This window comes from Takifugu rubripes, chromosome 21 (genome assembly GCF_901000725.2).
Source record: "Takifugu rubripes chromosome 21, fTakRub1.2, whole genome shotgun sequence".
Classification (NCBI taxonomy): domain Eukaryota; kingdom Metazoa; phylum Chordata; class Actinopteri; order Tetraodontiformes; family Tetraodontidae; genus Takifugu; species Takifugu rubripes.
The window spans coordinates 19,217,536-19,245,035 of NC_042305.1; the positions used below are offsets into that span (position 1 = coordinate 19,217,536).

Here is a 27,500-nt window from a genome sequence, read left to right on the forward strand (position 1 = left end):
TGCTCCTGCTCTGGGCAGATGTGGAACACGCGCTCTGAATATCACAATATGCACATTTTAGTGAATTTAAAAACAGTTTCCGGAGCAAAAGAGGAAATTATCTCTAAAAACAAAGCTAAAGCTGCACAAGTGTAGCCTGTGCTGCTGCCTAGCCCGATCACCCAACCACCAAAGGTGAGGATGGAAGGAGCAGGTGGAGAACCACACGCCCCCGGAAACAGGAAGTTCCAGGATGTATGAGCAGACCTCCTGAAACAGCACTCATCGTCCTCCCCTTTCAAGTTCAAGGTCAACGGGGTCATTTGGATTTGAGCTCCATGTCCGGGATGCTGCGGTCCTGCTCTGACTGCTGCCTTCACTGTCACAATGCCAGGGCATATAGGGTTATAGGCATATCCTGCCCGGGGCAATTAATCTGCTGACCAAGGTGCTTCAGTCCCTTTAAATCTGGCATCTTAGCATTGACATTTTGCATTTTCTCTTCTATAAAGTCTCCTGTAGTGGTCAGTTAGACAGCATAAACATGCATTCACCCTAGCGTAGGATGCTAGTTAGCATTAAATAGCAGCAATAGCAACTGTGTATTATCACTGACAGATGACTGGATGACAACTGGGCAACCCTTTGCCTTCCCAGCCCCTTTTTGTGAGTCCAGGCATAGGATAACAAAGGGAAGTCCATAGGTCATGTGACTGGAGGATGAGAGAGAAAAGTAGACAGTACGTGTCGGTCGCCCCTTTTAGATGAATGTAGCTCGTCATTTTAGTTTGACATGTTAACAAGTTTAACACTTTACAGGAGCGTGCACGTGTGACCCGTGTGAACCTCCAATGATTCAGTATTGGGCTAACGCTAACGCTAACCCTTACAGTCCAGTCAATCAGAATATCAGCCAAACCCTGAAGACAAGATTAAAACATTCTATGGTGACTCCAAAAGAAGGTCTGGACAAATAGTTGGAGGTGATTTTTGGTCCAATCAGATTTGTTTCTTGTCCACTAAGCAGCTCTCAGAAACAGTGCATGTGACTTGTATCAGAAGCTGTGTATATATATACATTTAAGCTTGGACGCACCACATTTGGTGTTCTTTCAAATCTAGTTGGTTTCTAGGGAAACTGCAAACAGCCAGATGCAATGTGACCAGATCTGCGAGCGGAATGAGCCACCCATCACAAATGAGGGACAATCGTGCATGAGCGAAATGTGACTTGACACATTTGGAGATGGCGAGATGGAGCGCTAAAGAAGCACAGAAAATAGGGAGTCTCCGGAGATTCAAAGTTACGCAACAGCTGATTATACTACACAAGTGCCTGTAAAAAGCCGGTTTTATGCATTAAAAGCAGACGTACGCAGAGCTGCTCCGGGATTTGCACCTTAACTCTGAGCAGAAGAAGAATTGTGTTGAAACGTGGCATCAGCCTGACTAACGAACGCTCCGTCCAATAGAATCAAGTGACAGGAGCCATGTTTATGATGTTCTGACAACTTCAGGTTTATTGGGGCCTCCAGAAACCTCGTCCACCGCTGCTCATGTGATTAATCCTCTGAGATCGACCAAAAGGGGAAAGCAAACCACAAATGGAAAAACTATTTCCAATCAAAATTAAACATTCCACTTACAATATGTGCTGAATGTGAAGACCTGTAAGTAACGCGACCGGATCTGCTGAGGATATGAACCTGAGCCCGATCAGCCCACAGCTGCATGGTTACACTTCTGTTGTGCTGTATCCGTCTGCTGGGTGATTACCACATCTTCCTGTTGGCTAACCTGAAAGCCTGAAACGGGATCTTTACTTACGCGTGTTGATCTTCTGCAGGGAGATGTGTTTCTCCAACTGCCGCCGCAGCTTGACCTCGGCGCCGTACTTCCCCGTGGTGCCGTTGTCTGCCAGGATGAAGTGTGAGTGGAGGCTGTTTAGGACCGTCAGCTTGCTCAGCGGGTTGGACATGGTCTGATACGGACGCACGACCTAGCCGAGGAACGTACCATGAAAGAGAAGAAAGGCAGCACATGTGACTCCGCCCCCACTTCCAGTGTCCAAAGAACACTGGAAAATAGTGACATGTTCATATTTTCAGGTTCTCAAGAGCAAACTGACAGTTGGGATGCGCTCAGCCTAAAGGAGCCTAAATGAACATATAGATGAATAAAATACACCAGCGCTTAGCGAGCTGAGCTACCGCCGCTAATCATCGCTGCTTCTCTGGGTTTGGTGGGACACAGGGAAGCCCGTCCGGATGGTTCGTTCAATCAAACAGTGATGGCAGAGACTTTAATGAGTCAGCGTGTGCTCCTGAGTCTCATGGGGCTCCACCAGCCGCCCACTGAAGGAGCGCCGCTCTCAGGCGGGAATCGCTGACTCAGCATCAAAGAGAACCGGCGGATCGGCGGATGGTACATGACGTGTTCTCCAATTACACCAAACACGTCATGTCAGCCCAGACCTGCTGTTCCAGGTGACAAACGCACCATCTCCACGCTAGCAGACAACACTGCAACGGCTTTGATCCAGAGTTGGACCCTGCTGGCAGATCCAATTAATTCACGACTCAGACGAGGTGGCATCAGCCCGGACGATGTTTGAACAGTCAGCTGGTTCCCTTCCTTCACTCACGTCTTTGCCAACAAGGTCCTCTTGATTCTCCACGATGCCCCACGGGGCGATGCCAATGGTGCAGATCTTTCCTCTTGACTTGGAGGCGTGGTCTTTCAGAGCATCTCCGACATGGCGAATCACCCCTGTTTGAGTTCAGGCACAAATATGGAGGAGGTTAAAGAGGCACGTGAAGTTTGAGAGTGTTCTACCGAAGAACACAAGGTGCTAGTTTAGCATTGGGATTTAGCATTTAGCATAGAGGTAATACATGCCGTCACATGGGCAAAGCCACGTGCACGGGCACATGCAATATTCATGTTCATAAATTGCTGTTTAAGTTTAAAAATAATCATAGCACCAGAAACAGAGGGAAGAGGGAGAGAGGGGGGGAGAGGGAGGGAGAGAGGGAGGGAGGGAGGGAGAGAGAGAGGAGGGAGGAGGGAGGAGGAGAGAGAGAGAGAGAGGGAGGGAGGGAGAGAGAGAGGAGGGAGGGAGGGAGAGAGGAGAGAGGGAGGACGGAGAGAGGAGGGAGGGAGGGAGAGAGAGAGGGAGGGAGGGAGGGAGGGAGAGAGAGAGGAGGGAGGGAGGGAGAGAGGAGAGAGGGAGGACGGAGAGGGGAGGGAGGGGAGAGAGGAGGGAGGGAGGGAGGATGGAGAGAGGGAGGAGGGAGAGAGAGAGGGAGATAGGGAGGAGAGAGGGAGGGGAGGACAGAGAGAGGGAGGGAGGGAGAGAGGAGGGAGGGAGGGAGAGAGAGAGGGAGGACGGAGAGAGGGAGGGAGGAGGGAGGGAGGGAGAGAGGGAGGAGGGAGGGAGAGAGAGAGGGAGGACGGAGAGAGGGAGGGAGGAGGGAGGGAGGGAGAGAGGGAGGAGGGAGGGAGAGAGGGAGGGGAGGACAGAGGGAGGGAGGGAGGGAGAGAGGGAGGGGATGACAGAGAGAGGGAGGGAGAGAGGGAGGAGGGAGGGAGAGAGAGGGAGAGAGAGAGGGGGAGAGAGGGAGGAGGGAGGGAGGGAGGGAGGGAGAGAGGGAGGGGAGGACAGAGAGAGGGAGGGAGGAGGGAGGGAGAGAGGGAGGAGGGAGGGAGAGAGAGGGAGAGAGAGAGGGGAGAGAAGGAGGAGGGAGGGAGGGAGGGAGAGAGGGAGGGGAGGACAGAGAGAGGGAGGGAGGGAGGGAGGAGAGTGCATCTAGAGCCGACCCTCGGTCCTCTGTGGTCAGGAGTTGGGGCCATCTCATGCCGTGACTTCACTGCTGTTTGCTCCTGACATTCATTGTTTCACCCCTCCAGCCTCACCCCTCCAGCCTCACCCCTCCAGCCTCACCCCTCCAGCCTCACCCCTCCAGCCTCACCCATCCAGCTCCACCCCTCCAGCCTCACCCCTCCAGCTCCACCCCTCCAGCCTCACCCATCCAGCCTCACCCATCCAGCTCCACCCCTCCAGCCTCACCCATCCAGCCTCACCCCTCCAGCCTCACCCCTCCAGCCTCACCACTCCACCCTCACCCCTCCAGCTCACCCCTCCAGCCTCACCCCTCCAGCTCCACCCCTCCAGCCTCACCCATCCAGCCTCACCCCTCCAGCTCCACCCCTCCAGCCTCACCCCTCCAGCCTCACCCCTCCAGCTCCACCCCTCCAGCCTCACCCCTCCAGCCTCACCCATCCAGCTCCACCCCTCCAGCCTCACCCATCCAGCCTCACCCCTCCAGCTCCACCCCTCCAGCCTCACCCCTCCAGCTCCACCCCTCCAGCCTCACCCATCCAGCCTCACCCATCCAGCTCCACCCCTCCAGCCTCACCCATCCAGCCTCACCCCTCCAGCCTCACCCCTCCAGCCTCACCACTCCACCCTCACCCCTCCAGCTCCACCCCTCCAGCCTCACCCATCCAGCCTCACCCCTCCAGCTCCACCCCTCCAGCCTCACCCCTCCAGCCTCACCCCTCCAGCTCCACCCCTCCAGCCTCACCCCTCCAGCCTCACCCCTCCAGCCTCACCCATCCAGCCTCACCCCTCCAGCTCCACCCCTCCAGCCTCACCCATCCAGCTCCACCCCTCCACCCTCACCCCTCCAGCCTCACCCCTCCAGCTCCACCCCTCCAGCCTCACCCATCCAGCTCCACCCCTCCAGCCTCACCCCTCCAGCCTCACCCCTCCAGCCTCACCTAACTGGACTCTGTTTCATGGATTATCTCTCAATATTCTGCGTCAGTGTTTTTGCATTTTAAAGGTTTAACAATCAAAAAATTCACACACAATTACAAAGAAAACGGTTGGATCCCCCCAAGATGCTCATTTAATGTATAGAATGCACGTTTGACCACCTGCTCCACAGAATCCTATAGTGTCTGTGAATGTCAGTGATTCCACTGTCCTGCCCTCAGTGGTGATGAGCTCACCTGTCCCAGGTGTCTGGAGTCAGCTAATAATAATTAATATCTCAACAATTAACAAAATCCCGTCTAATCGTACTTTATCTCTTTAGCAGTATATAAAAAGAGCAGTTATCAAGACATGTGTGTGTGTGTGGGGGGGGGCTGGGGCTGTAGATCACCTGTGTTGACCCCTCCTGTGAAGATCCAAGCCCCCGTCGTCATGGCTGCCTTGATCAGCCCTTTGCCAAAGACCTGTTTGAGTTTGGGCTGCAGTTCAAAGTTCTGCAGCCCCCCGTGGACCGAGATGAGCAGCTTGGGGAGGTCCAGCTGCCACTCCTTGGTCATCAGGTGGAGCAGCAGGTCGGGCTTGGTGTCATAGGACACGCGCACGTACTGCAAACAGACAGTGCCTGTCACTAACAGACCAGTGTGTGTGAGTGTGTGTGTGGATCAGAAACAGAATATAATCAGAATAAACAGTAGCACGTTGGTAGAAAACTCAGCTGAATTCACAGTCATCAGCCAGATCCTCCTCTGACCTCCATCACGTCTACATTCATAATCTATCATTACTCGCCCTAAAGTTGGAATCTATAAAACAATTGGAAGAGCATCTAAAATATACGAGATGCTCGGAGAAGTGAAGCATAAATCTTCCTGCGACACCTCCGGACCAGAACACGGCGCTGAGGACCAGCGGTCACAGACCGGCGCCGGGTGTGTGTTCACTAATCTTGGCACGTGGGGTGCACGACACGCTTGGAGGTGAGGGTGAGTTTGTCCCGGAGTCACCATGGCTTTGTTGGAGTGTCCTCCTCCCTGGAACTCAATGGTGCCGAAGGCGTCCGTGGGGCTGAGCTGCGTGTGCTTGCTGACGGACCACTTCTCCAACAGGCTGTCATTTTTGGCCAAGCGCTCCGTCTTGTCATTTTGGCTGGAGATGCCAGGGGGCAGGCCCACGTGCTGGCCTATCAGACGGCCACAGCAGCACCTGGACAGGAGGCCACACAACAATCACACATGAGGCAGCGGAGATCAGCTGGAACCAACAAGCACAGAGCAGCGTGTGATGTCTACGTCCAGCTGTAATGGACGGACATGGGGTTTGTCACCTGAGTTGTGCCCTTTGTTCACTCTCCCCAGCAAAGATACACACACTTATTCACTCCAAAGTTAATGTGCTGGATATTCCTTTTGGTTCTGGCCCAAGTGTGGAAGCATTCAATGCTTCCACACTTGGGCCTTCCCCTTTCACGGTTACACATTCCGACACTGCTGGTGAACACTGCTAGACTCAAGTCATTAACTTAACTAATTGCCTTCCTCACGTGCCCTGGCCCCTGAGAGCCAAGGTTGGAGGTTTTGGGTAATGGCAGCTTGTTAGGGAGCAGCTAGCAGTGATGCTAATAGAGGTCAGCGTGATATTAGGCCTGTTCTCAAAGGTCAGCAGTGAACAGGGAGCTGCTGCTTCACATTAGCTGATTCACTCACAGCTTTCATCTCCCCGAAACATAGATCCCGTCTCCCTCTTCAGGTCCATACATAATATGTGCAGGTGTGACTCACCTATGGGGGTCTTTGGCGCTCACTATGATGTGAACACATTCCCTCTTGCTGAACGCTCTTTCTATCCACGATTTCTGTGCCTATAGAAACACAACAGAAGAATCGTCATCACTCTTGTAAAGGAACCTCTCAGGCAGACGTTGGGCCCCTAACCCTAACCAACGTGGATGGTCGTGGTTTAAGAACCACCGTGGTCGCGCTTTAAGAACCAACGTGGTCGCGCTTTAAGAACCAACGTGGTCGCGCTTTAAGAACCACCGTGGTCGCGCTTTAAGAACCACCGTGGTCGCGCTTTAAGAACCACCGTGGTCGCGCTTTAAGAACCACCGTGGTCGCGCTTTAAGAACCACCGTGGTCGCGCTTTAAGAACCACCGTGGTCGCGCTTTAAGAACCAACGTGGTCGCGGTTTAAGAACCAACGTGGTCGCGCTTTAAGAACCAACGTGGTCGCGCTTGTGTGTCGGAGCACAGAGACACGATGTGGATATTACAGAAATATCTGCCATATAAACAAGCTTTATATCTTAGCAAATCTGAACTTACATATATTCTAAAGGATCATTTACACATTGAACGGATTCACAGGTGATTTGGATTAGAGGCAATAAGGCTGTATGTTGTGTGTGTGTGTGTGTGTGTGTGTGTGTGTGTGTGTGTGTGTGTGTGTGTGTGTGTTGTTGGATATCACATTACAAACCATTTGTAAAACTGTGTAAACATGAGTGAGGCACATCGGGTCAGTACCAGCAGCCTGCTGGTCGTCTGGGTTTGAAACCTTGCGTTAAAGATGGCAGAGCTTTGAACATAAGTGAAGGTGTGGGGCGCCCCCCACCCTCAATATTCAGGTCTGTGCACCCAGGAAGCCCATGATGGGATTTGCCTCCAGGCGTCTGTTGCCACTTGCTTCCAACTTTAGTTGTGGATCATCTAGAAGCAACATGTTCCAACACAACAAAACTCCAACGACATTCCCACACTGGCCTCCGCCAGCCTCCTCCCCCAGTCCCCTGCTTTCATCCGAGATCTTCTGTGTTATTGGCTCTGGCAGGAAGCTGAACCAGGAACATTTTCAACCCTCAGCCGGAGTTCTTTGCTCCTTTTAGATTTAGATTTCCTCTTTTTGTTGGATTAATGACTGATTAATGAGATTTTTGTTACCCTTCACACACACACACACACACAGTATTAGTGTTAAAATACCCAAAACCTGAGTTGCAAGACATGACTAATCTACAAGTTCTCGAAAAGTTCACTCATTTTAGCATTTTCAAAAGGAAAAGACAATAATTTAACTTGTATTTAATGTTTTTACTCTGTGGTTCGGTAAGTTGATGCTGATGATTTCAGCTTCCTCCTGGATGCTCCTTGCTGCTTCAGGAGGTCTGAGGCAGCATCGGGAGGTTTCTTGGCAAAACAGCACCACAACAGAGGTCTACAATCGGGCAGGAATGTCCTGACGGGGGAACCAAATCCAGCAGAGGGAACACAACAGTCAACAAAAGGACGGAGCTCCATTCCGTGTCGTTCTGAGAGCTGCCCCGGCTCTCCTCCCCGCCAGCAGACCTGAGCGCTGCTGGGACGCGGCGTCCATGAAGCCATTACAACAGTAACACACGCAGCTGTGGCACCACACAGGTTAGCTCACACAGGTTAGCTCACACAGGTTAGCTCACACAGGCACACTTACCCTAACACCAGACCTTCCACGATTAACCATTACTCTGGGGGTGCTTTCAGAGATCACCCTAGCCACAGGGACTCAGTGGGCAACAACAACACCCTCAGCCCCATTCTTCCCCTGGCCTGCTAGAATTAGCAGGTATTCATCCGCCGGTTTATTCACGGCTAAACTAGACCCACTCAGCGGTAGGTGCAGGATAATATTCGCTCAACGCCGATGTCGTTCACTGTTGTTCACCCTTTAACCGACAGACGCTTGTTGGTCTGCACCGTCCCAGAGCTGTCCAGCCCTTCTTTGAGAGTAAATATGCTACAGTAATCACACTCGTGTGACCTGACGCTCACACATGAGATGTGACATGAGACGGCACATGGCTGCATCCCACTGGGGAACTGCTCACGTGCACGGAAAAGAGAGTTGTGTGAACCAGTGTATCCACAGCTGTATTTCCTGCTGTATTTCCTGCTGTATTTCCTGCTGTATTCACTGCTGTATTTCCTGCTGTATTTCCTGCTGTATTCACTGCTGTATTTCCTGCTGTATTTCCTGCTGTATTTCCTGCTGTATTCACTGCTGTATTTCCTGCTGTATTTCCTGCTGTATTCCTGCTGTATTCACTGCTGTATTTCCTGCTGTATTTCCTGCTGTATTCACTGCTGTATTCACTGCTGTATTCACTGCTGTATTTCCTGCTGTATTCACTGCTGTATTTCCTGCTGTATTCACTGCTGTATTTCCTGCTGTATTCACTGCTGTATTTCCTGCTGTATTTCCTGCTGTATTCACTGCTGTATTTCCTGCTGTGTTTCCTGCTGTATTCACTGCTGTATTTCCTGCTGTATTTCCTGCTGTATTTCCTGCCGTGTTTCCTGCTGTGTTTCCTGCTGTATTTCCTGCTGTATTTCCTGCTGTATTTCCTGCTGTATTCACTGCTGTATTTCCTGCTGTATTTCCTGCTGTATTTCCTGCTGTATTCACTGCTGTATTTCCTGCTGTGTTTCCTGCTGTATTCACTGCTGTATTTCCTGCTGTATTTCCTGCTGTATTTCCTGCCGTGTTTCCTGCTGTGTTTCCTGCTGTATTTCCTGCTGTATTTCCTGCTGTATTCACTGCTGTATTTCCTGCTGTATTCACTGCTGTATTTCCTGCTGTATTTCCTGCTGTATTCACTGCTGTATTTCCTGCCGTGTTTCCTGCTGTGTTTCCTGCTGTATTCACTGCTGTATTTCCTGCTGTGTTTCCTGCTGTATTTCCTGCTGTATTCACTGCTGTATTTCCTGCTGTGTTTCCTGCTGTATTTCCTGCTGTATTCACTGCTGTATTTCCTGCTGTGTTTCCTGCTGTATTTCCTGCTGTATTCACTGCTGTATTTCCTGCTGTGTTTCCTGCTGTATTTCCTGCTGTATTCACTGCTGTATTTCCTGCTGTGTTTCCTGCTGTATTTCCTGCTGTATTTCCTGCTGTATTCACTGCTGTATTTCCTGCTGTATTTCCTGCTGTATTTCCTGCTGTGTTTCCTGCTGTATTTCCTGCTGTATTTCCTGCTGTGTTTCCTGCTGTATTTCCTGCTGGCAACAGTTCTTCCACTGAACGCTGTGAACCAAAAGGAACCAGAAAACCACCGAATGATTAAACGCTTGAGACGCTTTTCAAAAACGGTTCAGCTTGTCCAGTAAAACCAACCCGACTGACACGAACTGGACCAGCACCAGTCGGACACGTTTAATGACACGAACTGGACCAGCACCGGTCGGACACGTTTAATGACACGAACTGGACCAGCACCGGTCGGACACGTTTGATGCAGAATTCCAAAAGACTGTGCAGAAGTAACGCTAAATGTGTCTAAAACGCCCTCCACCTGTAATAAACGTGTGTTTTTCATAACTTACCTGGTTTAAATAAAAAGGCGTCCTGTCGTTTTCTCTCGATAATCATATTGAAATGCAGATTTTCCACCTTAAAGCTGGAAGCTGAACGGGACGAGTCCACCGCTGCCTCCCAGCTCACTCCCAGATGAGCCGCTCTGGGAAAACTTTCAGCGCTGCTCTGTGTGTGTGTGTGTGTGTGTGTGTGTGTGTGTGTGTGTGTGTGTGTGTGTGTGTGTGTGTGTGCGCGGTGTGCCACCAATCAGCAGTCTATTTATTATTTATTTATTTATTATTTATTTAACAGTTAGCAAGTGAACATCGGGGAATCGGAGACATCAGGGATTTCTAATGATTCAGACATAAGTGTCCATATTAGACGTGTCAGATCATTCAGGAGCCTCGAGGAACCTTGACTCAGATGATTGAGGGACCTATAGCAGCTCTATAGGTGCAATAGAAACAGTGACTCTCCAGAAATCTACGAGAACCCTTTATGAATAATGTTGAATTTGTAATTGAATAAACTGTAAATGTTTCGAGGCGCACAATCAAACGAGCTTTCGCCACCTTGGTAAAAGAGTTCAGAACGGGCGTGTTGAAGTTTCTCATCCCCCCCCGGAGCATGTGACTGTTTCATTCTCACGCACGCTCGCTGGCTCGTGCTCCTGTGGCTGTAACGAGAGACTGTTTGCTTGTTTTAGCTCCCGTCGTTTTCAATCCATCTCCTGAGGCTAAATAAGCAGGTCTCTTTCCCACAGGCCTGCACTAAGCCTGGGTGAGCATCTGGCCATGCAGGATCTAATCAACACTGGCACGGCCATTCTGTGTGTGACGGGGGGGGGGCTGATGTCAGCATGAGGAGAGAGGGGGAGAGAAGGAGGTGAGAATATTAATAAAAAACACCTCAAGAACCAAGAACAGGGCATGACGAGACAGATGGGATTCAAGACCAACAGAAACCATCAGACATCTGTCATAGCAGCAGTCTGGGGAGTGAGGCTGAGGACCACGAGGAGGTGGAGAAGAGATCAGCAGACACTGAGGAGCAACATGAGGCTGAGGACCACGAGGAGGTGGAGAAGAGATCAGCAGACACTGAGGAGCGATATGAGGCTGAGGACCACGAGGAGGTGGAGAAGAGATCAGCAGACACTGAGGAGCGATATGAGGCTGAGGACCACGAGGAGGTGGAGAAGAGATCAGCAGACACTGAGGAGCGATATGAGGCTGAGGACCACGAGGAGGTGGAGAAGAGATCAGCAGACACTGAGGAGCGATATGAGGCTGAGGACCACGAGGAGGTGGAGAAGAGATCAGCAGACACTGAGGAGCAACATGAGGCTGAGGACCACGAGGAGGTGGAGAAGAGATCAGCAGACACTGAGGAGCAACATGAGGCTGAGGACCACGAGGAGGTGGAGAAGAGATCAGCAGACAATGAGGAGCAACATGAGGCTGAGGACCACGAGGAGGTGGAGAAGAGATCAGCAGACAATGAGGAGCAACATGAGGCTGAGGACCACGGGGAGGTGGAGAAGAGATCAGCAGACAATGAGGAGCAACATGAGGCTGAGGACCACGAGGAGGTGGAGAAGAGATCAGCAGACAATGAGGAGCAACATGAGGCTGAGGACCACGAGGAGGTGGAGAAGAGATCAGCAGACACTGAGGAGCAACATGAGGCTGAGGACCACGGGGAGGTGGAGAAGAGATCAGCAGACAATGAGGAGCAACATGAGGCTGAGGACCACGAGGAGGTGGAGAAGAGATCAGCAGACAATGAGGAGCAACATGAGGCTGAGGACCACGAGGAGGTGGAGAAGAGATCAGCAGACACTGAGGAGCGATATGAGGCTGAGGACCACGAGGAGGTGGAGAAGAGATCAGCAGACACTGAGGAGCAACATGAGGCTGAGGACCACGAGGAGGTGGAGAAGAGATCAGCAGACACTGAGGAGCGATATGAGGCTGAGGACCACGAGGAGGTGGAGAAGAGATCAGCAGACACTGAGGAGCAACATGAGGCTGAGGACCACGAGGAGGTGGAGAAGAGATCAGCAGACACTGAGGAGCGACATGAGGCTGAGGACCACGAGGAGGTGGAGAAGAGATCAGCAGACACTGAGGAGCAACATGAGGCTGAGGACCACGAGGAGGTGGAGAAGAGATCAGCAGACACTGAGGAGCGATGAGCTCCCTTCGTCTGGAGATGAGGTCAGAGAAACCTTCCATCAGAAGGGACGTGAGCCCAAAACACGCTGCACACAAAGAACCCGAGTCGCCACATCTCCACGGTCGGCTCTAATCCACTTTACTGTCGCCAACTCCTGACCAATCAGAGTGATGATGGGATGTCTAACAGGCTGGATACAGAGGAAAAAAGAGTCGATACCTAAAAACAAGAATTCCATGAAGGTCGTCCAGATCAGCAACGTGAGCGAGAACTTTCAGAACGATAAGCACAAGACATTCCCGGTCCATCATGGCAGAGCTGCTGGGACTCATCCAGTCTGAGCCTGTTTATCTAAGGAACACAGAAAGAACAAGGACATTCTGCTGATTCGGGTCGTGGCCCCGGAGCCCATAGAGACCCAGTCCATGTTCCGCATGTTCTCTGTCCCTCTATGATCTCCCTTTCCTCACCATCTCTGTTTGATTGGATTTGTGATGGATGTATTTCACAGGTCAAAGGCAAAGATGAGTCTTGAATGGTGCTGACTGTGCGGCGCTGCTGATGGACCCATTAGGGAGACACAGCTGGTTATTCAGGACCCAGTCTTCGGATCAAGAACCCTCCTGGAGCCTTCAGAGGCAGCAGCTTCTGAAACACTGCCAGATTCTACAGCTTCAGATTGGGAGAACTTAATCTGCTGTTTCTCTCAGTTAAGTTAACTGGTTACTGGTGGTCCCTGATTCTCTCAGTTAACTGGTTACTGGTGGTCCCTGATTCTCTCAGTTAAGTTAACTGGTTACTGGTGGTCCCTGATTCTCTCAGTTAAGTTAACTGGTTACTGGTGGTCCCTGATTCTCTCAGTTAACTGGTTACTGGTGGTCCCTGATTCTCTCACTCAAGTTAACTGGTTACTGGTGGTCCCTGATTCTCTCAGTTAACTGGTTACTGGTGGTCCCTGATTCTCTCACTCAAGTTAACTGGTTACTGGTCCCTGATTCTCTCAGTCAAGTTAACTGGTTACTGGTGGTCCCTGATTCTCTCAGTCAAGTTAACTGGTTACTGGTCCCTGAACACCCATCAGTGACAGGATGCATAGATCACCATCGTTTCCGCCTGTATCCTCGTTACATTAAATGAATTCCACCAGCCACCGTATTAGACCCAAATCATTAGGCCGCTATTGATTTGTTCATCTCACCCATCACTTCTCTCCGCCGTTCCTTTTTTTTTTAAAATCAATAAGTTCCTGCGCTTTGAGCAGGAATTTCCCACAATTGAAAGGATGAAGACCGTTCTAAAATGTGCTCGTGCTGTCGCCAGCCTGCACAGATACGAGATGGGTTCAAATAAGAGCTACGAGAGATTAAAAAGAAAAGGATTCTTTAAAATATATTTGGGAGTTTATTTAAAATGACCACGGTGCTACTTTGAGTAAAAAAATGTCGTCGGATATTTATGTGGCTCTATCCATTTATCATAAAGGCCATGATAAAAGCATTTCTTTTCCCCCTTTGATCTCATATCTGCCTCCTTCCCCTCTGAAATCATCCACACATCCTGAGAGGGCAGATCGATGTTACCATGGATACCAAAAACTAGGGGGGAACCTCCCCTGCATGCTTCCTGTGCACCCCATAGCTCCTCTGGTCCCTCTAGAGCCTAACCAATTCAACTCTGGGTACACGGGAGCAGGTGGAGTGCAAGGTAACAAAGACGAAGGCGTATCTAACAAACCTGTGATCGAATGCACAGACGGAGACGAAAGAAAGATCTGAGGCACGGAGCTGGTCGCCTGACTCGGATTTCATAGCACAGCAGGACAATTCATTACTAAACATTCTCTCGCTTTTTTCAGAAACATTAATGTCAAATGACAAACTGAACTGTCAAATGTGCATTTTTGTTTTGAGTGTGTCTGGTTTCACCATCCACAACCGACCCAAAGCTGTATCTGCAGGACCAGGACTAACGACCCGCCACTAAGATAAACCCCTCATTGCCAAAGGCTTCTATTTAGCCGGAGTGATCATTGATCCAAATGTTCAGAAGTTCAAAAGAACACTATCACCTTTGCTTCTCTTCTTTTCACCGCAGCACCAGGGGCTCCTCGTGCTCCCACGTGCTTATTTAGCTTGTACTTACACCAAAATCCATAGGTCAACATTTCAACCATCAGTGGAAAGGTTGAAAAAACTGACCCAAAGCTGCTGAGACTGCAGAGAACAAACAGCCACCAGCTTCCTGGCACCGATGGCAGGAGGGTGTGGAACAGGAGGGTGTGGTCTCAGGAGGGAGGGCAGGAGGGTGTGGAACAGGAGGGTGTGGAACAGGAGGGTGTGGTCTCAGGAGGGAGGGCAGGAGGGTGTGGAACAGGAGGGAGGGCAGGAGGGTGTGGAACAGGAGGGTGTGGTCTCAGGAGGGAGGGCAGGAGGGTGTGGAACAGGAGGGTGTGGTCTCAGGAGGGTGTGGTCTCAGGAGGGTGTGGTCTCAGGAGGGTGTGGTCTCAGGAGGGAGGGCAGGAGGGTGTGGAACAGGAGGGTGTGGAACAGGAGGGTGTGGAACAGGAGGGTGTGGTCTCAGGAGGGAGGGCAGGAGGGTGTGGAACAGGAGGGTGTGGTCTCAGGAGGGTGTGGTCTCAGGAGGGAGGGCAGGAGGGTGTTCTCCAGTGGAACAACATTTCCACAAACACCAACAGGGTGGAGGAACCAACAGGGTGGGGGGACCAACAGGGGGGGGAACCAACAGGGTGGGGGGACCAACAGGGGGGGGGAACCAACAGGGGGGGGGGAACCAACAGGGTGGGGGGACCAACAGGGGGGGGAACCAACAGGGTGGGGGGACCAACAGGGGGGGGGAACCAACAGGGTGGAGGAACCAACAGGGTGGGGGACCAACAGGGGGGGGGGACCAACAGGGTGGGGCAACCAACAGGGTGGAGGAACCTCCTGTGACCCCCCCCCCCCCGCTGCCCCTCCAGCCTCTCACTGAAAGTTCTCTGGTCCGGTCGGGCAGAGGAGAGCAGCTGCATGTTGGACCCATCGAGCTGTAAAAAATGTGGTCGTCATCTTAAGCCAGCAACAAAATTCTCCATGGAAACGGGTTAGTTCAGACCGCGGGTTAGTTGAGTTTAGCTGAGAAGGCTTTTGGTTAACACTTCTATCGATCCCGTTTAAGCCACACATTGAAAAAGTGAATGAAAACGAGGTAAAAAGCTAATGTAAAGATAACATTTGGTCCAGGCGGTGTCACGCCCAGCGCCACGTCCTACCAACAGAGGGGGCACTCCCCCTGCGACCTTTGACCTCAGATTCTGCCTTCTGCCACTGACACATTCACACATGCTAAGCTAGTCGAAGCTCGTCTCCGTCTTGGAGGGCGTTTGTACAAGGTTAAAAACCACAGAACACATGGAGGCGATGCAGACTTTCCCAGGAGATTCAGAGATGGAGCCCAAACCCTTCTGGATTTAAAGGCACACACGTATTAGCCAATGCACCACTGAGCTCGCCCTCCAAGCAACATCTTAAATTAAAATTCTGACTTCCCGGAAGCTGCACAGCGGGATGTGGAAGTACATGCGCCTGATTGTCACTTGGCATCGTTCATGGTTTAACGAGCTTCTTCTTTCTTGTTTTGTTTGTAGGGCAGAAAGTGGGAACAGTTGCTGTTGGTTGTGCTTTAAGAATCAATTCTGACACTTTGAGACTGATTTTACATAGAAAAATGTGACCCGTGTGCCCAAATGAATTATAGCATATATTCATGTATATCCTGATCAATTACAGCCGATACGTTTCCCCAGAAAAGAAAACCAAAATATCGCATTGGGACTTGAACCCGTTGCTATGATACGGCGGATGCTTGGAGTTGAGTAGAAGCTGGACTTAAGGACCTGGAGTGGTGTCAGACTTAGAGCCCTGCTTCCGACACCATGGAGCAGTTCTAGAAAAGCTTGACCATGTCCACAGACAGACCAGAGAGAACAACAGCAGCTCCTCCTCCAGTACAAAGCTTGTGGTTCCAGACCCAAAAGGGAGGCTAGAACTGCTAATGAGGTGCTTCAGCCGAGTTGTACGACGTATCTGGTTTGAAAAACCTTTTAAAAAGTCAAGGTACGGTGTAAATATGAGTACCGTGACCATCAGAACACCCCTGTGCTGCTACACTGAAGCTTAGCAGGAAATCTGCCTCTTTCTTCACAGTGGCCACAGGCAAACATACAGAAGAGCAGTTCTGCAGCCATGGTGATGAACTCAAGATCACAGGTCCACCATGAGGAGCGCTTCTACGTGGTTCTGACTCGGCTCCGTGTTCCTGGCTACGTGACCACTGGCGGTTCTGGTGTCAAAGGAGGAAACATCTGGCACAATTCAGCAGATCTTCCGTCAGTCTCGATATGCATCTGGAGTCTCGATAGTTGTGGGTCAGAAGTTTAAACAAACCAAGCAGAAAAAGACTGTTTCAGGAAACTGTTAATTAAATGGGCACATCAAATGAGCTTAAAGTAATTAATAGTGTTATTTGCTTGTGGCCTCCAGGCATCAGCATCTCTGACTGATCTTTGGGATGCAAACCGCAGCATTTGCTAATCTGTGAAGATTCTAAATGGATCACAGCAGAAACGTGTGTGTGTGTGTGTGTGTGTGTGTGTATGTATGTATGTATGTGTGTGTGTGTGTGTGTATGTAAACATGAAACCATAATTAACTTCTCTGGGGATCATGTGACACAGATGCACACATTTGACTCCTGAGTGATATTTACGAAAATAGTGCAGAACCTTGAATATACAGCTGTGCCCCCACTGCCGAGACAGTGGTCAGAATGTTTCCCCTCATTGTCTGGCAGAGGTGGAATCAGGAGTGTCTGAGTAGACGCCTCTCTTCGTGACTGAGCGTGCACGTTGGTCTCGTTCTGGTTGTGGTGGTTTGGGCTTCTATCCCAGTCATCTAGGTGCTGGTAGGTGAGGCGGTTCCCTGGTGCCATGACCCAACAAGAGCAGACGGGTCTGAACACAATTCTTCAGACGAGTGAAGCTGGAAAGGGAGTCCTGCGTTTAGGAACGTCAGAAAGACTCTCAACCTTTTCCAGGCATTTTCTTCTCATCCTGGAATTAAATCTTGAGCACTGACACAACACTTGCCAGGTTTTTTGGGATTTGGATACGCTTGCTTTCTTAACCTTTTCCTGCCATCCTCCTTAGCGGGTCTACAGGGGGGCAAGAGGCAGGGGTAAGTGCAAGGCAGCCTCATGGCTGTTCCTGCCACTGAGAAAACCTCAGACAAACCAAGGTGACCAGTTGGATGGCAATGAGCATTTGCTGCTGTACTTAGATGATAAGTGTGTTTACTTTTTTATTGCCCCACGGCCGATGCTGCCATGGTGCAGATAGATGGTGACATGATGCCTTTCTGAGGAGCGAGTGGAGGGGAAATGATCCGTAGCAGTGATGCGGGACATTAAAGAGGAGCAGTTATGAGCTAGTCGATAAAATAAGGAGCCAATCGGATCCACTGATAATATCCAGGGGGGAAACACCAATCTGTGGCTGGGTGTGTGTGTGTGACTACGTGCATTGGTGTGTGTGAATGTGCTACACACACAGTACCAGAATCCTCATTCTACTAGCAAAGTGAGGACATTTTAGTGGCATTTTGGGGGTCCTCAAGACTTGAAAGGACTGTTTGTGGATTGAGACTCGGTTTTATGGTTGATGTTAAGATTGGGGTTAAGGTTAGGTTGGGTTAGGGTTAGGGTTAGGTTGGGTTAGGGTTAGGTTGGGTTAGGTAAGGGTTAGGTAAGGGTTAGGTTGGATTAGTGTGGGTTAGGTTGGGTTAGGGTTAGGTCAGGGTTGGGTTGGGTTAGGTAAGGGTTAGGTTAGGGTTAGGTTAGGTAGGTTAGGTTGGGTTAGGTAAGGGTTAGGTAAGGGTTAGGTTAGGTTGGGTTAGGTAAGGGTTAGGTAAGGGTTAGGTTAGGTTGGGTTAAGGTTAGGTAAGGGTTAGGTTAGGTTGGGTTAGGTAAGGGTTAGGTTGGGTTAGGTAAGGGTTAGGTTGGGTTAGGTTGGGTTGGGTTAGGTAAGGGTTAGGTTAGGTTGGGTTAGGGTTAGGTTGGGTTAGGTTGGGTTAAGGTTAGGTAAGGGTTAGGTTAGGTTGGGTTAGGTAAGGGTTAGGTTAGGTTGGGTTAGGGTTAGGTTGGGTTAGGTTGGGTTAGGTAAGGGTTAGGTTAGGTTAGGTTAGGTTGGGTTGGGTTGGGTTAGGTAAGGGTTAGGTTAGGTTGGGTTAGGTTGGGTTAGGGTAAGGGTTAGGTTAGGTTGGGTTAGGTTTAGGTTAGGTTGGGTTGGGTTGGGTTAGGTTAGGTTGGGTTATGGTTAGGGTTAGGTTAGGTTAGGTTGGGTTAGGGTCAGGGTCAGGGTTCAGGTATAAGTGGCTCAGGCTCAGCAGTGCGATGGAAGGTGGAACCCAAAGGGAATAAAATCGCATGTTGAAAAAAGATGGAGCATTCTGTTTTGTCATCCTTCCTTATTCCAGAGGGATTCCCTCAGAATATCTTGGCCCCAAAGAAGTTTGAACAACAGAACATGACGGCAGCTTTAGCATTTGTCTAATCTTCATTTAAAAAACTGCTGGGCAGGTTCAGTAGAGCTCATTTCTCTAATCCACAGCTACTGTGGGATTTGATGCTAATACACTTGCATTGTAGGCTGCTTAGAACAGTTAAGCATAAAACCGGGGCAGGTTTTCAGCAACACTCCTGTGATGATATTCACACCTTATTTGTGAGGTTTACTGTTTTAGCAAAATCTCAGTTAATCTGGTTTTTAATACGCAAGTCTAATGCCGAAGTTATACATTCAAGCTTACGTCAGCAATTCAGAGCAAAAACACGTCCACAAGACCAAAGGAGGCGTGTGGCCCCTCAAAGTCTCCAGCTGGAAATGTAACTGCTGCAGAGCTTGTGGGCTTCCCACAGTTCCTGCATGTTTCTGTGCTTTTATGGATAACAGATGGCCTTTTCACAGCGCTCTCATGCGGTACAAAAAAAGTGAATTTACAACAAAATCACTAAAAAAACCTCTGAGACAACATCTAAGATATTTGGACAACAAATATCCTCATATTGCCTCGAGCAGCATAATTAATAAATGTGTAACGTGTTTACACACCACAACATTCGTAACCTTAACGTTTCATATGCAGTTTGGCTATTGAACGTAGAAGTTAACATTTTACTGCAGATGATCGTCACCATGAGAAGTGTGGCGGCATGGGTGATCAAAAGAACTCGGGCATCTCTGCAGGGCTTTTTGACTTTATTAAAACATCGATCACTTGGCTGGTTTATACTGAAACGCTGACATTTACCAGGAAGCTTCCAAATGTGGATGGGGGTAAACAAAAGTGACACTCTTTTGCTGTGTTCCTCTCAGAAACACAGAGGAACATTTAGCTGTTCTTCTGTTAGGTGGACGCCCTCTGGGGGGCGGACTGGTGTCGGGGGGGCTCTCTGAGCTCTCGACCTCTCCTGAGGTCCGTCTGACTCAGAGCTCTAATCTATGCACAGGAGCAGAGCAGCGGCGTTTCACCGTAGCCATTATTATTTGTGATGTGTGTTCAGCTACGTGCAACAGTGGCTGTGAGACCAAAGAAGAGAAGGTTGGGATTTGTGCTCTCCAGTTCATCCTTGTGGAGATCTGCCTGCAGGCCACGCTGGGAGCAGGACATTTGCATTGTCCAGGGTGGAGCCTGGGATTTATCAAGTGTTTCTGTGTGCATGTGTGACCGAGCGTACATGCAAATCTCCCCCGTCAGCACAGTGCATGAGAGCTACCCTTCCCTTCCAAGTCTGGGCCACGCTGATAAGACCAAAAGAGCTGGACCAGGATCAGCCAGTCTTTCACCCTCTCATTCATTCCAGCTTTTCTGACTGATCCCTCAATATTTTCCCTCTGTGCTAACAGACACAATAATCACACATATCTCTTCATTGAAGTCCTTTTGTTTCTGTTGTACATCAGAACTTTCCAGTCTCTTTGTACCGTTTCTTGTGCGCCACAGCAGGACCTTGTTCATAAATCGCTAGCATGCACATTCATCATCCGTGTGTGGGGTTGAGATGACAACATTTGACAAGCCTCAGCATGTCAGTGAAGGTGAGATGTTAGGATAAGTCTACCTCATCTTATTTTTTAGCTAGCACTTGGAGAGCTTGCAGAATTTTCTAATGTTCTTCACATTTTCCACCAGTTAACGCCACCGTTTGCACATTTAGCTCTTTTTTGTGGTCAGCTGTGAACAGACTGACCACAAATATTCATCTCCTCTGGTGATACAGTGTAACACCCTGCGCGGGCGGCTAAGCCTAATTAGGCCAGAGAGCGACTCCATCCAAAGCTCTGCCGCACTTCTACCATTTCGCTGCTGACTTAATTGCTTTTCTTTTCCTTATTCCCTCCACGCACACCTGTCCCATTCTATCAATCCATTCATTCCTTTGGGGAAACACGAGCATGCAAATAGGCAGGGATGCAGAGATTGTGGAGCTTTGCTTGCATGTTTGAGCTGGTGGGTAAATCCATATGTCCTAGAGGACGTGTGCTATTCTTTGCATCCTTCTTCTTAAGTAGGGGGCTGCCCACAAAATGTCTTTTCCTGCATCTGTGGTCCAGAATGAGAGAGACTGAATGAGACTATGTCAGCTGAACCCGGGCTTCACTGAGGACTAACCCGTCTTTGACTTGAGCTACAGCACCTGACACTCGACCCATACATAAGAACATTATATGGAATATGCAGAATTACACTAAGATGACAAGTGCAAAGCTGCCTCTGCAGAACTGGTAACTTTAAGTACTTGATGCCATTAAATGGCAGCTATGAAACTAAGTTATAGAACACTGTAGATATGGTTGCACGTGAATAAAAGCATCATGCACGGCAGCTTACTACCTACTTATGTCCATGCCAAAAACTTACCAGAAAACCTTAAAACGGTAGAGAAACATAGAAAGGTAGGATGCCTTTCTGTGGACCATGACACAGTTTCAAGGTTTCTCTTTTTCTTACCTTCTTTTATTGATTTAAATCAGCCGGCACTGCTGAGTACTGAGGGCTTCTAGTTACCCTGAAAATATGTGAAATCACACCCACAATGTTTAAAATGGTCAGTGCGTTCCAGCGATGAGCGTCGTAATTATTCTGCAGCAGATCTAATTACAAGTGCAAGTGAAACGACCTTTAAAGTCAAACGAGTGAATCGAATGTCGCATTTAAACACGCCTCATCTAAAACGACCCAGTCGTATGTGGTGTGAGCCCCGAGCGAGGCGTGGAGCAAGTCCGTCCATCTTTTCCACTGTTGGGACGCAGCTTGGGAAGTGCTGGAGGACCATTGGATGACCGGGATGAGGCGGCGTTCCATCAGGTCGAGTGACAACCATCCCACAGAGCAAACGTTCATCATCACGCCGCCTCGCCGCAGCCTTCCTCACACCTTTCTGTCGACTTCTGCATTATTTTCTCCGCGCTCATCGACTTTCTTTCTCTCTCTCTCTCTTCTGTGACTCTTTTCTTTCTTCCGTTTTCCTCTATTTTTGGAAAAGTGATGGATTAGACTTCCCCCGGGACCCTACTGTAAAGCGAGCACAGAGCAGTGCGCTCCCAGTCTGAGTTTAATCCTCTTGATGCTCCGACACTGTTGAAGCTCCTTCTAGTCAGAGGCTGAGGCTGAGCCCCCCCCCACTACGCCCCACCCCCCCGCTCAAAGCAAGGAAGCAAGCGAGATGGTGTGTTTCCAATGTGCCAAAGCTATAATTGAGGATAACTTTTGAGTAAAACATGCTGTCACATCCGAGGCTGTGGTGTCACTTTCTGGACCCTAATCCACACTTCTCTTAGAAACGGGAATATTCAGATACGGAGCGGTACCGGAACTAAGGATGATAAGAAAAAAGGAAGCAACATGTTGTCCTAATAAAAGTAATATGTGTGTGCAGGCCGAGGCCGCCACGCCCGCCAGTAGGACCAGAGGGAACTGGGCTGACTGGGGGGTTGTGGACACCACAGCCTCCATAGAGCAACATGACAAGAGGAGGAGGAAAAGGGAGGATGAACGCTGGGGAAGCAGAGGAGAGAGGGAAGCACAGAGGGTGTGTGGCAGCCTGAGATATGGAGGCAGAGACAAAAATAGTCCAGCGTGGACACGCTGCTCACTTTCATGTCATGTCCCAGTATCATTTCACACACACACACACACACACACACACACACACACACACACCCATATTCACACATTCCTCTGTAATGTCTCACACACACAGATGAGAACAAAAACCTAAATCTGCAAACACAAGCAGGAAGACACCCTGGCTGGGATCTATTCTCATGTTTTAGCCTCACCTAAACCGCGTTTTTGACATTTCACACGTATCGATCCTCCATTTCTGGCCATTACACACGTGATGACGACCTTTCTCAGCTGGTCTCTGCTGATGCCGATGGCACACCGTTATTATCTTGCTTGTTTGCCTGGGAACTAATTTATCCTGAACCCAGAGGGTTACTCATGCATGGACACGCTGCTTTACATACAGAGACACGACCTGGAGCTGATAGGCCTCCCCGGACCGTCCCACAGCTGTAGCATGAGATTTAGAACTGCTCATTCAATTTAAACCTTAAAACGACTGTTGGTGAGAAGATCGAAGATGATAGAGAAGCAAAGAGGGTCATGTTTAGAAGCAGAGACAGATCCTGAATGTGTGTGATAACTACCGATTTCTATATCCTGGATATAATTCATTGGAATTTTCTTCTATGAAACGTATAATTACACCACTAAATGATTTGTGTGTGTGTGTGTGTGTGTGTGTGTGTGTGTGTGTGTGTGTGTGTGTGTGTGTGTGTGTCTTGGGGGGAGGGCGTATTTTGAAATAGCAGGTCATTTTAAAATAGAACATCTGTCTATCTGTGCACATGAGATCTGCTGCATCAATGATATATTAGGTCTAATCCACCATGTGAGGGTGGAGGAACTTTAGAGGAACTTTAGAGGAACGTTAGAGGAACTTTAGAGGAAAGAAAACCTGACCCAAGTGATAAAAGTTGCCATCATTGAGAGTTGATGGTTGCAGTGAGCAAACGATTCACAGAGCATCAGGAATCAGCAGAGGGCAGAAGGTGGATGAAGAGAAACAAAGAGATGCTGCTGAGGAGCCAACAAAAGGGGGGGAGACTCCTGAATGAGAGCAGCAGAGGTGAAAAGAACAAATGGGACAGAAACCCACAAACCTGTCATGGTTCTGAAGGCTTCATCACCACCAAATTTAAAACCAAACAGTCATGAAACATCTCGGCGCTCCACCAGCCGCCACTACTTTGCTGACAAAAGTTAGAAAAAAAATGTGTGTTTTCTTTTGGGCAGCATGTTGTAAATTGATGGAACAATGGTGAGAATGTGTTGAGGACAGTCGTGAAGGTGAAGCCGGGAACACGAGCAGGAAAGAGCCCAAAACGAGCTCGTGACCAACCGAGACGTTACGCAACCGAGCGCTCCAGAGACGCTCTGATCCTCTGGTGCTTTTCCCTCCACAACATTTGGTCCTCAAACTCTGTTTCACTTCTGAGAATGAATGAATTCCTTTCAGGCTTCACTTAAACCAGCGATAGTAAACGGAAGGTTTATATCAGTAAACATGTGGACAACGTACAGATCAGATAAGTTTAGCAGAGCTGAAGGCCACTGAGGCCCATGAGGGACGTGGTTCAGAACCTGGAGGAGGATGGCGCCCTCGTGTGTGAGCGGGCGTGGGCGCCCTGATCCAGGGTGATGGGGGGGGGGCACGTATGAGTGAAGCTAGGGTACAGCCCTGTTCATTGCACGGCCCAATGTGAGCGTTTGTGGGTTTGATACCTTGCTCAAGGGTACCTTGGCAGGGTTCCGAAGGTGTTCTGGCACCTCCCCAACATCAGGACATCTGGGCTACAACCCGGATGTCATAAGGAGACAGCAGGTCGATGTCCAAGAGCAGGAAACGAGGGGGGGGGGCTCCCCCCTCTGCTGAAGCAGCCTGGGCGGCGCCGCCGTGGGGGTGGGCGGAGCCAGCAGACAGACGTGCGTCCCACTGGGCTGATGGCAGCGAACACCACCTTTATCATAATTCAGCTGTGAGAAGATCGACGTGGTGAAGTCACAGAGGAACAAGCGACAGTAGAGGTCAAAGGTCATGGTTGGGTTATCGCCGGCGTCACGGTTGAAAAAGGGAAGCGAGCGTATTTATGAAAGAGAGAAATGTTGAACTGATGGATTCTGTAGGTTTGGTTTCTTCACCATGAACGTCTGTAAAGCGTCCAAGAGCAGGGAAACAAACCTCATCAAATCAGCGTTTTCAGTGAAAAGATCCAAAAATATATTTGATTTAAATCACACAAACGGAGACGCAGGTTGAGTGGAGATGAGAGGAGACGACACAAATATTGATTGTGCTCGTTAGTGGGAGGCTGCTGTTAATCTCTCATCAGTGTTGTTCTGCTTGATTGGGATATAATGGAGCACGCTTGGAATCCCATTCTGGAAGAGTTAAAGGGGAAGAGGAGAGCAGCAACGAGCGATATTATTGTCTTAATGTGACCCGAGAAGTGGTGGGTGGGTACGATCCGACCAATCACAGATTCCTCCCAAATGATATTAACCCAACCAAACAGAATTTCTGTTGGGTCGTAACTGTCCGAGTGTGTGAAAAGCGTTGTGTGTGTTTCAACATTACTTCATAAAACCCCGATTTTCTGTAACTTGTTCAGACAGATGAAGTCTGTTCTTTATTTAGAAGCACAACGTTCCGTCCCTCGTGTACCGGGAGCGTATCTGTGCTCCCTGAATCTAAGAAAGACACAAAAGCAACACAAACATCGCTATGAAATGAAGGAAGGCGCTAAGATAACGCAGCCCTGCAGAGGCACGAACACCCTCCGCACGCCTGGGACGCGGACGGAGGCCAGCACGCACGCGCTCATCATGGCGGTTCTGAGGCAACACCTGGAGGAGGATGGACCCCTTTCACAGGAGTCTCTCCAGATGTGAGAAGCCCCTGGAAATGTTGCTCAGCAGCTCCTTTATCTTCCAACTCCCTTTTTCTATGACAGCAGGTCATGTGACCGGCCACCAAACGGCAGGTCAGACGCACACAGATAAATTACTAAAGCGAGAAACGCCCACATTAATGAGTTGAACCACGGCCAACGAAGAGACGTCAGGATGGAGCTCGATGTGCAGCCTGCGGAGCATAAGGAACCATATATGTTGCCATCCTTCCATGGCAGGATTGTTGTTTGTTGTTGTTGTTTTTAACCTCATATATTAAAAACGAAGTTGTGTTTTCTTGCTCTTAATTGCAGGGATTTGTGTGGCTCATGTTTATGCAGCCCCACGCAGAGTGAGGCTTTGCTGCAGCATATGGTGCTGGAGTGCTGCACCATCAGGCACGAGGCTGGGGAAGCACCATGTGACACAACATCACACACCTACACACAACACATGGACACAATCTGTGCAACAGCTTCTGTCCCACTCAGAGACACACTCGTCTCTGGCAGCACGTCACTGACGTGCGCTCATTCAGGTGTGGGACGCACAGCGGGCGGGAACCAGCCGGCTGTGCGTCCCACACACGTGAGGGGAAGTGATGGTCATGCAGAAATGTCCAACAATAACGAGATTCCCATTAGCTTAACTCCACCCAGCCCTCCTGGGGCTCCCTGGGGAGTCTCTCACAGGCTCAGCGTCATTCCTTCTAACTTTTACCGGCATCGTCTTTATAAAAGAAAGTAAAATCTCCTTATTCGCCGTCAAAAGAAAGTGGAGGACGATTACATTTACATGCAAACCTCAAACATTCTGAAACAAATTTAGATCAAATTATTGAGCAGATGTGGAGGTGCTGTTTTAAATGAGCTCTACGATGAGTGTCGGTCCTTAGACGTGATCACCAGGATGCACACGCTTGCACACGAGCACCAGCAACTCTGTAGGGCTCATCACAGCAGCGCTGGTTAATGGAACACTTTGATAAGAGCAGATCAAAGCAGACTGAAGAGCAGCCATTCAGGACCCCAACAATAGCGCTCCTTCCAGAGTGCCTGTAACTGGCTCGCAGAAGCACATCAATTAAAATGAGTTCTTCTGTGCGGCGCTTATGCAACACAGCGGCAGCCGCATCATCCCCATAAACAGATTTACTCACATTAGCATGAAGCCCTGGCAGGTGTGATATGAGGAGAAAGGTGTGTTTTCCGCCACAGCGGGGGCAACTCAGGTGCCCCGTGGAATTCCTCCAGCACCTGTCAGCTGGGATTTAACACTCTGCTTCCATCTCGTCGTTCCTTTACTTTCTCAATGCTTCTTCCTTTATTCGATTTCATCTCCACGGAGCTGCTTCCTGTTTTTCTTCCATCTTTCTGTCTTCACTTTCAAGCCTCTATTTCCTCACTTCCACTGTCAGGGGTGTTATCATCCTGCTTTTACAACTCGCTTCCCCGTCACCTCTAAAGGCCACTTTTACTGACACACAGCAGCTTTTTGGAATCATCTCATTTCTATTTTTGGACCTGATGTTCTGCTGATGTTCTGCTGAAAGGGCTTTAGCACCAGAAAGGCTGACACATTTTACACCACATTCTCCACGGTCTCTTATCTCTAGTTGCTTCCCTCTGCCCCCCCCGTGTCCACTCACCTTCAGCAGGCGTACAGATGGCAGGAAGGCGGCGTGGCACAGTTTTCTGATGGTCCAGTTGAGCGGCCGTGGTGCATCCAGCTGGTTCATGGTGCCCACTCTTTGCAGTGGGGCCACTGGTGCCCAGTTTTTTTTTTCTGGCACCAGGATTAATGTTGCCCCACTGGGGGGGCAAAAATGAGAGAAAGTCTCCAACTCCAACTGCCAAAGAGCGTACAAATCCCAGGGCATGACCATCGAAGGAGAACCATCGACTAATTTGCCAGCACCGTGAAACGTTTACTTTTCCGTCAAACGGAGCTCTCACCCGAGCAGCATCCCCTCGTGTCTCCGTTTTCCTCCTCTCTCTCTTTTACATCCAAAGAATCCAATTCCAATGAGCCCACAGTGCAAGAAGCATCTAAATCCTCCTCTTCTTCCGACACAAGAAGGCTTCTGAGTGAACAATATCTTCACAACCACAGCAGCAGAGATGAAAGCACAGAGTGGAAGAAGCAAGCAGGTAGAGAAGGAAAGG

At 49.6% G+C, this 27,500-nt stretch overlaps 1 protein-coding gene across 11 annotated transcripts in view; it reads right to left on the bottom strand.

The window, feature by feature from the left end:
* trpm3 (transient receptor potential cation channel, subfamily M, member 3) overlaps positions 1-27,500 on the bottom strand; it is a 70,591-nt gene that overhangs the window by 42,876 nt on the left and 215 nt on the right. For all 11 annotated transcript variants that reach the window (XM_029829838.1, XM_029829831.1, XM_029829836.1 and 8 more), the window contains exons 1-6: positions 26,984-27,500; positions 6,538-6,617; positions 5,764-5,962; positions 5,151-5,364; positions 2,624-2,748; positions 1,807-1,978 (exon numbers count right to left, since the gene is read on the bottom strand). The exon at positions 26,984-27,500 is cut by the window's right edge and continues 215 nt beyond it. In XM_029829838.1, coding sequence (XP_029685698.1) covers positions 1,807-1,978; positions 2,624-2,748; positions 5,151-5,364; positions 5,764-5,962; positions 6,538-6,617; positions 26,984-27,220 — 1,027 coding nt within the window. In that variant the 5' untranslated portion in view covers positions 27,221-27,500. The remainder of the gene's footprint in view (positions 1-1,806; positions 1,979-2,623; positions 2,749-5,150; positions 5,365-5,763; positions 5,963-6,537; positions 6,618-26,983) is intronic.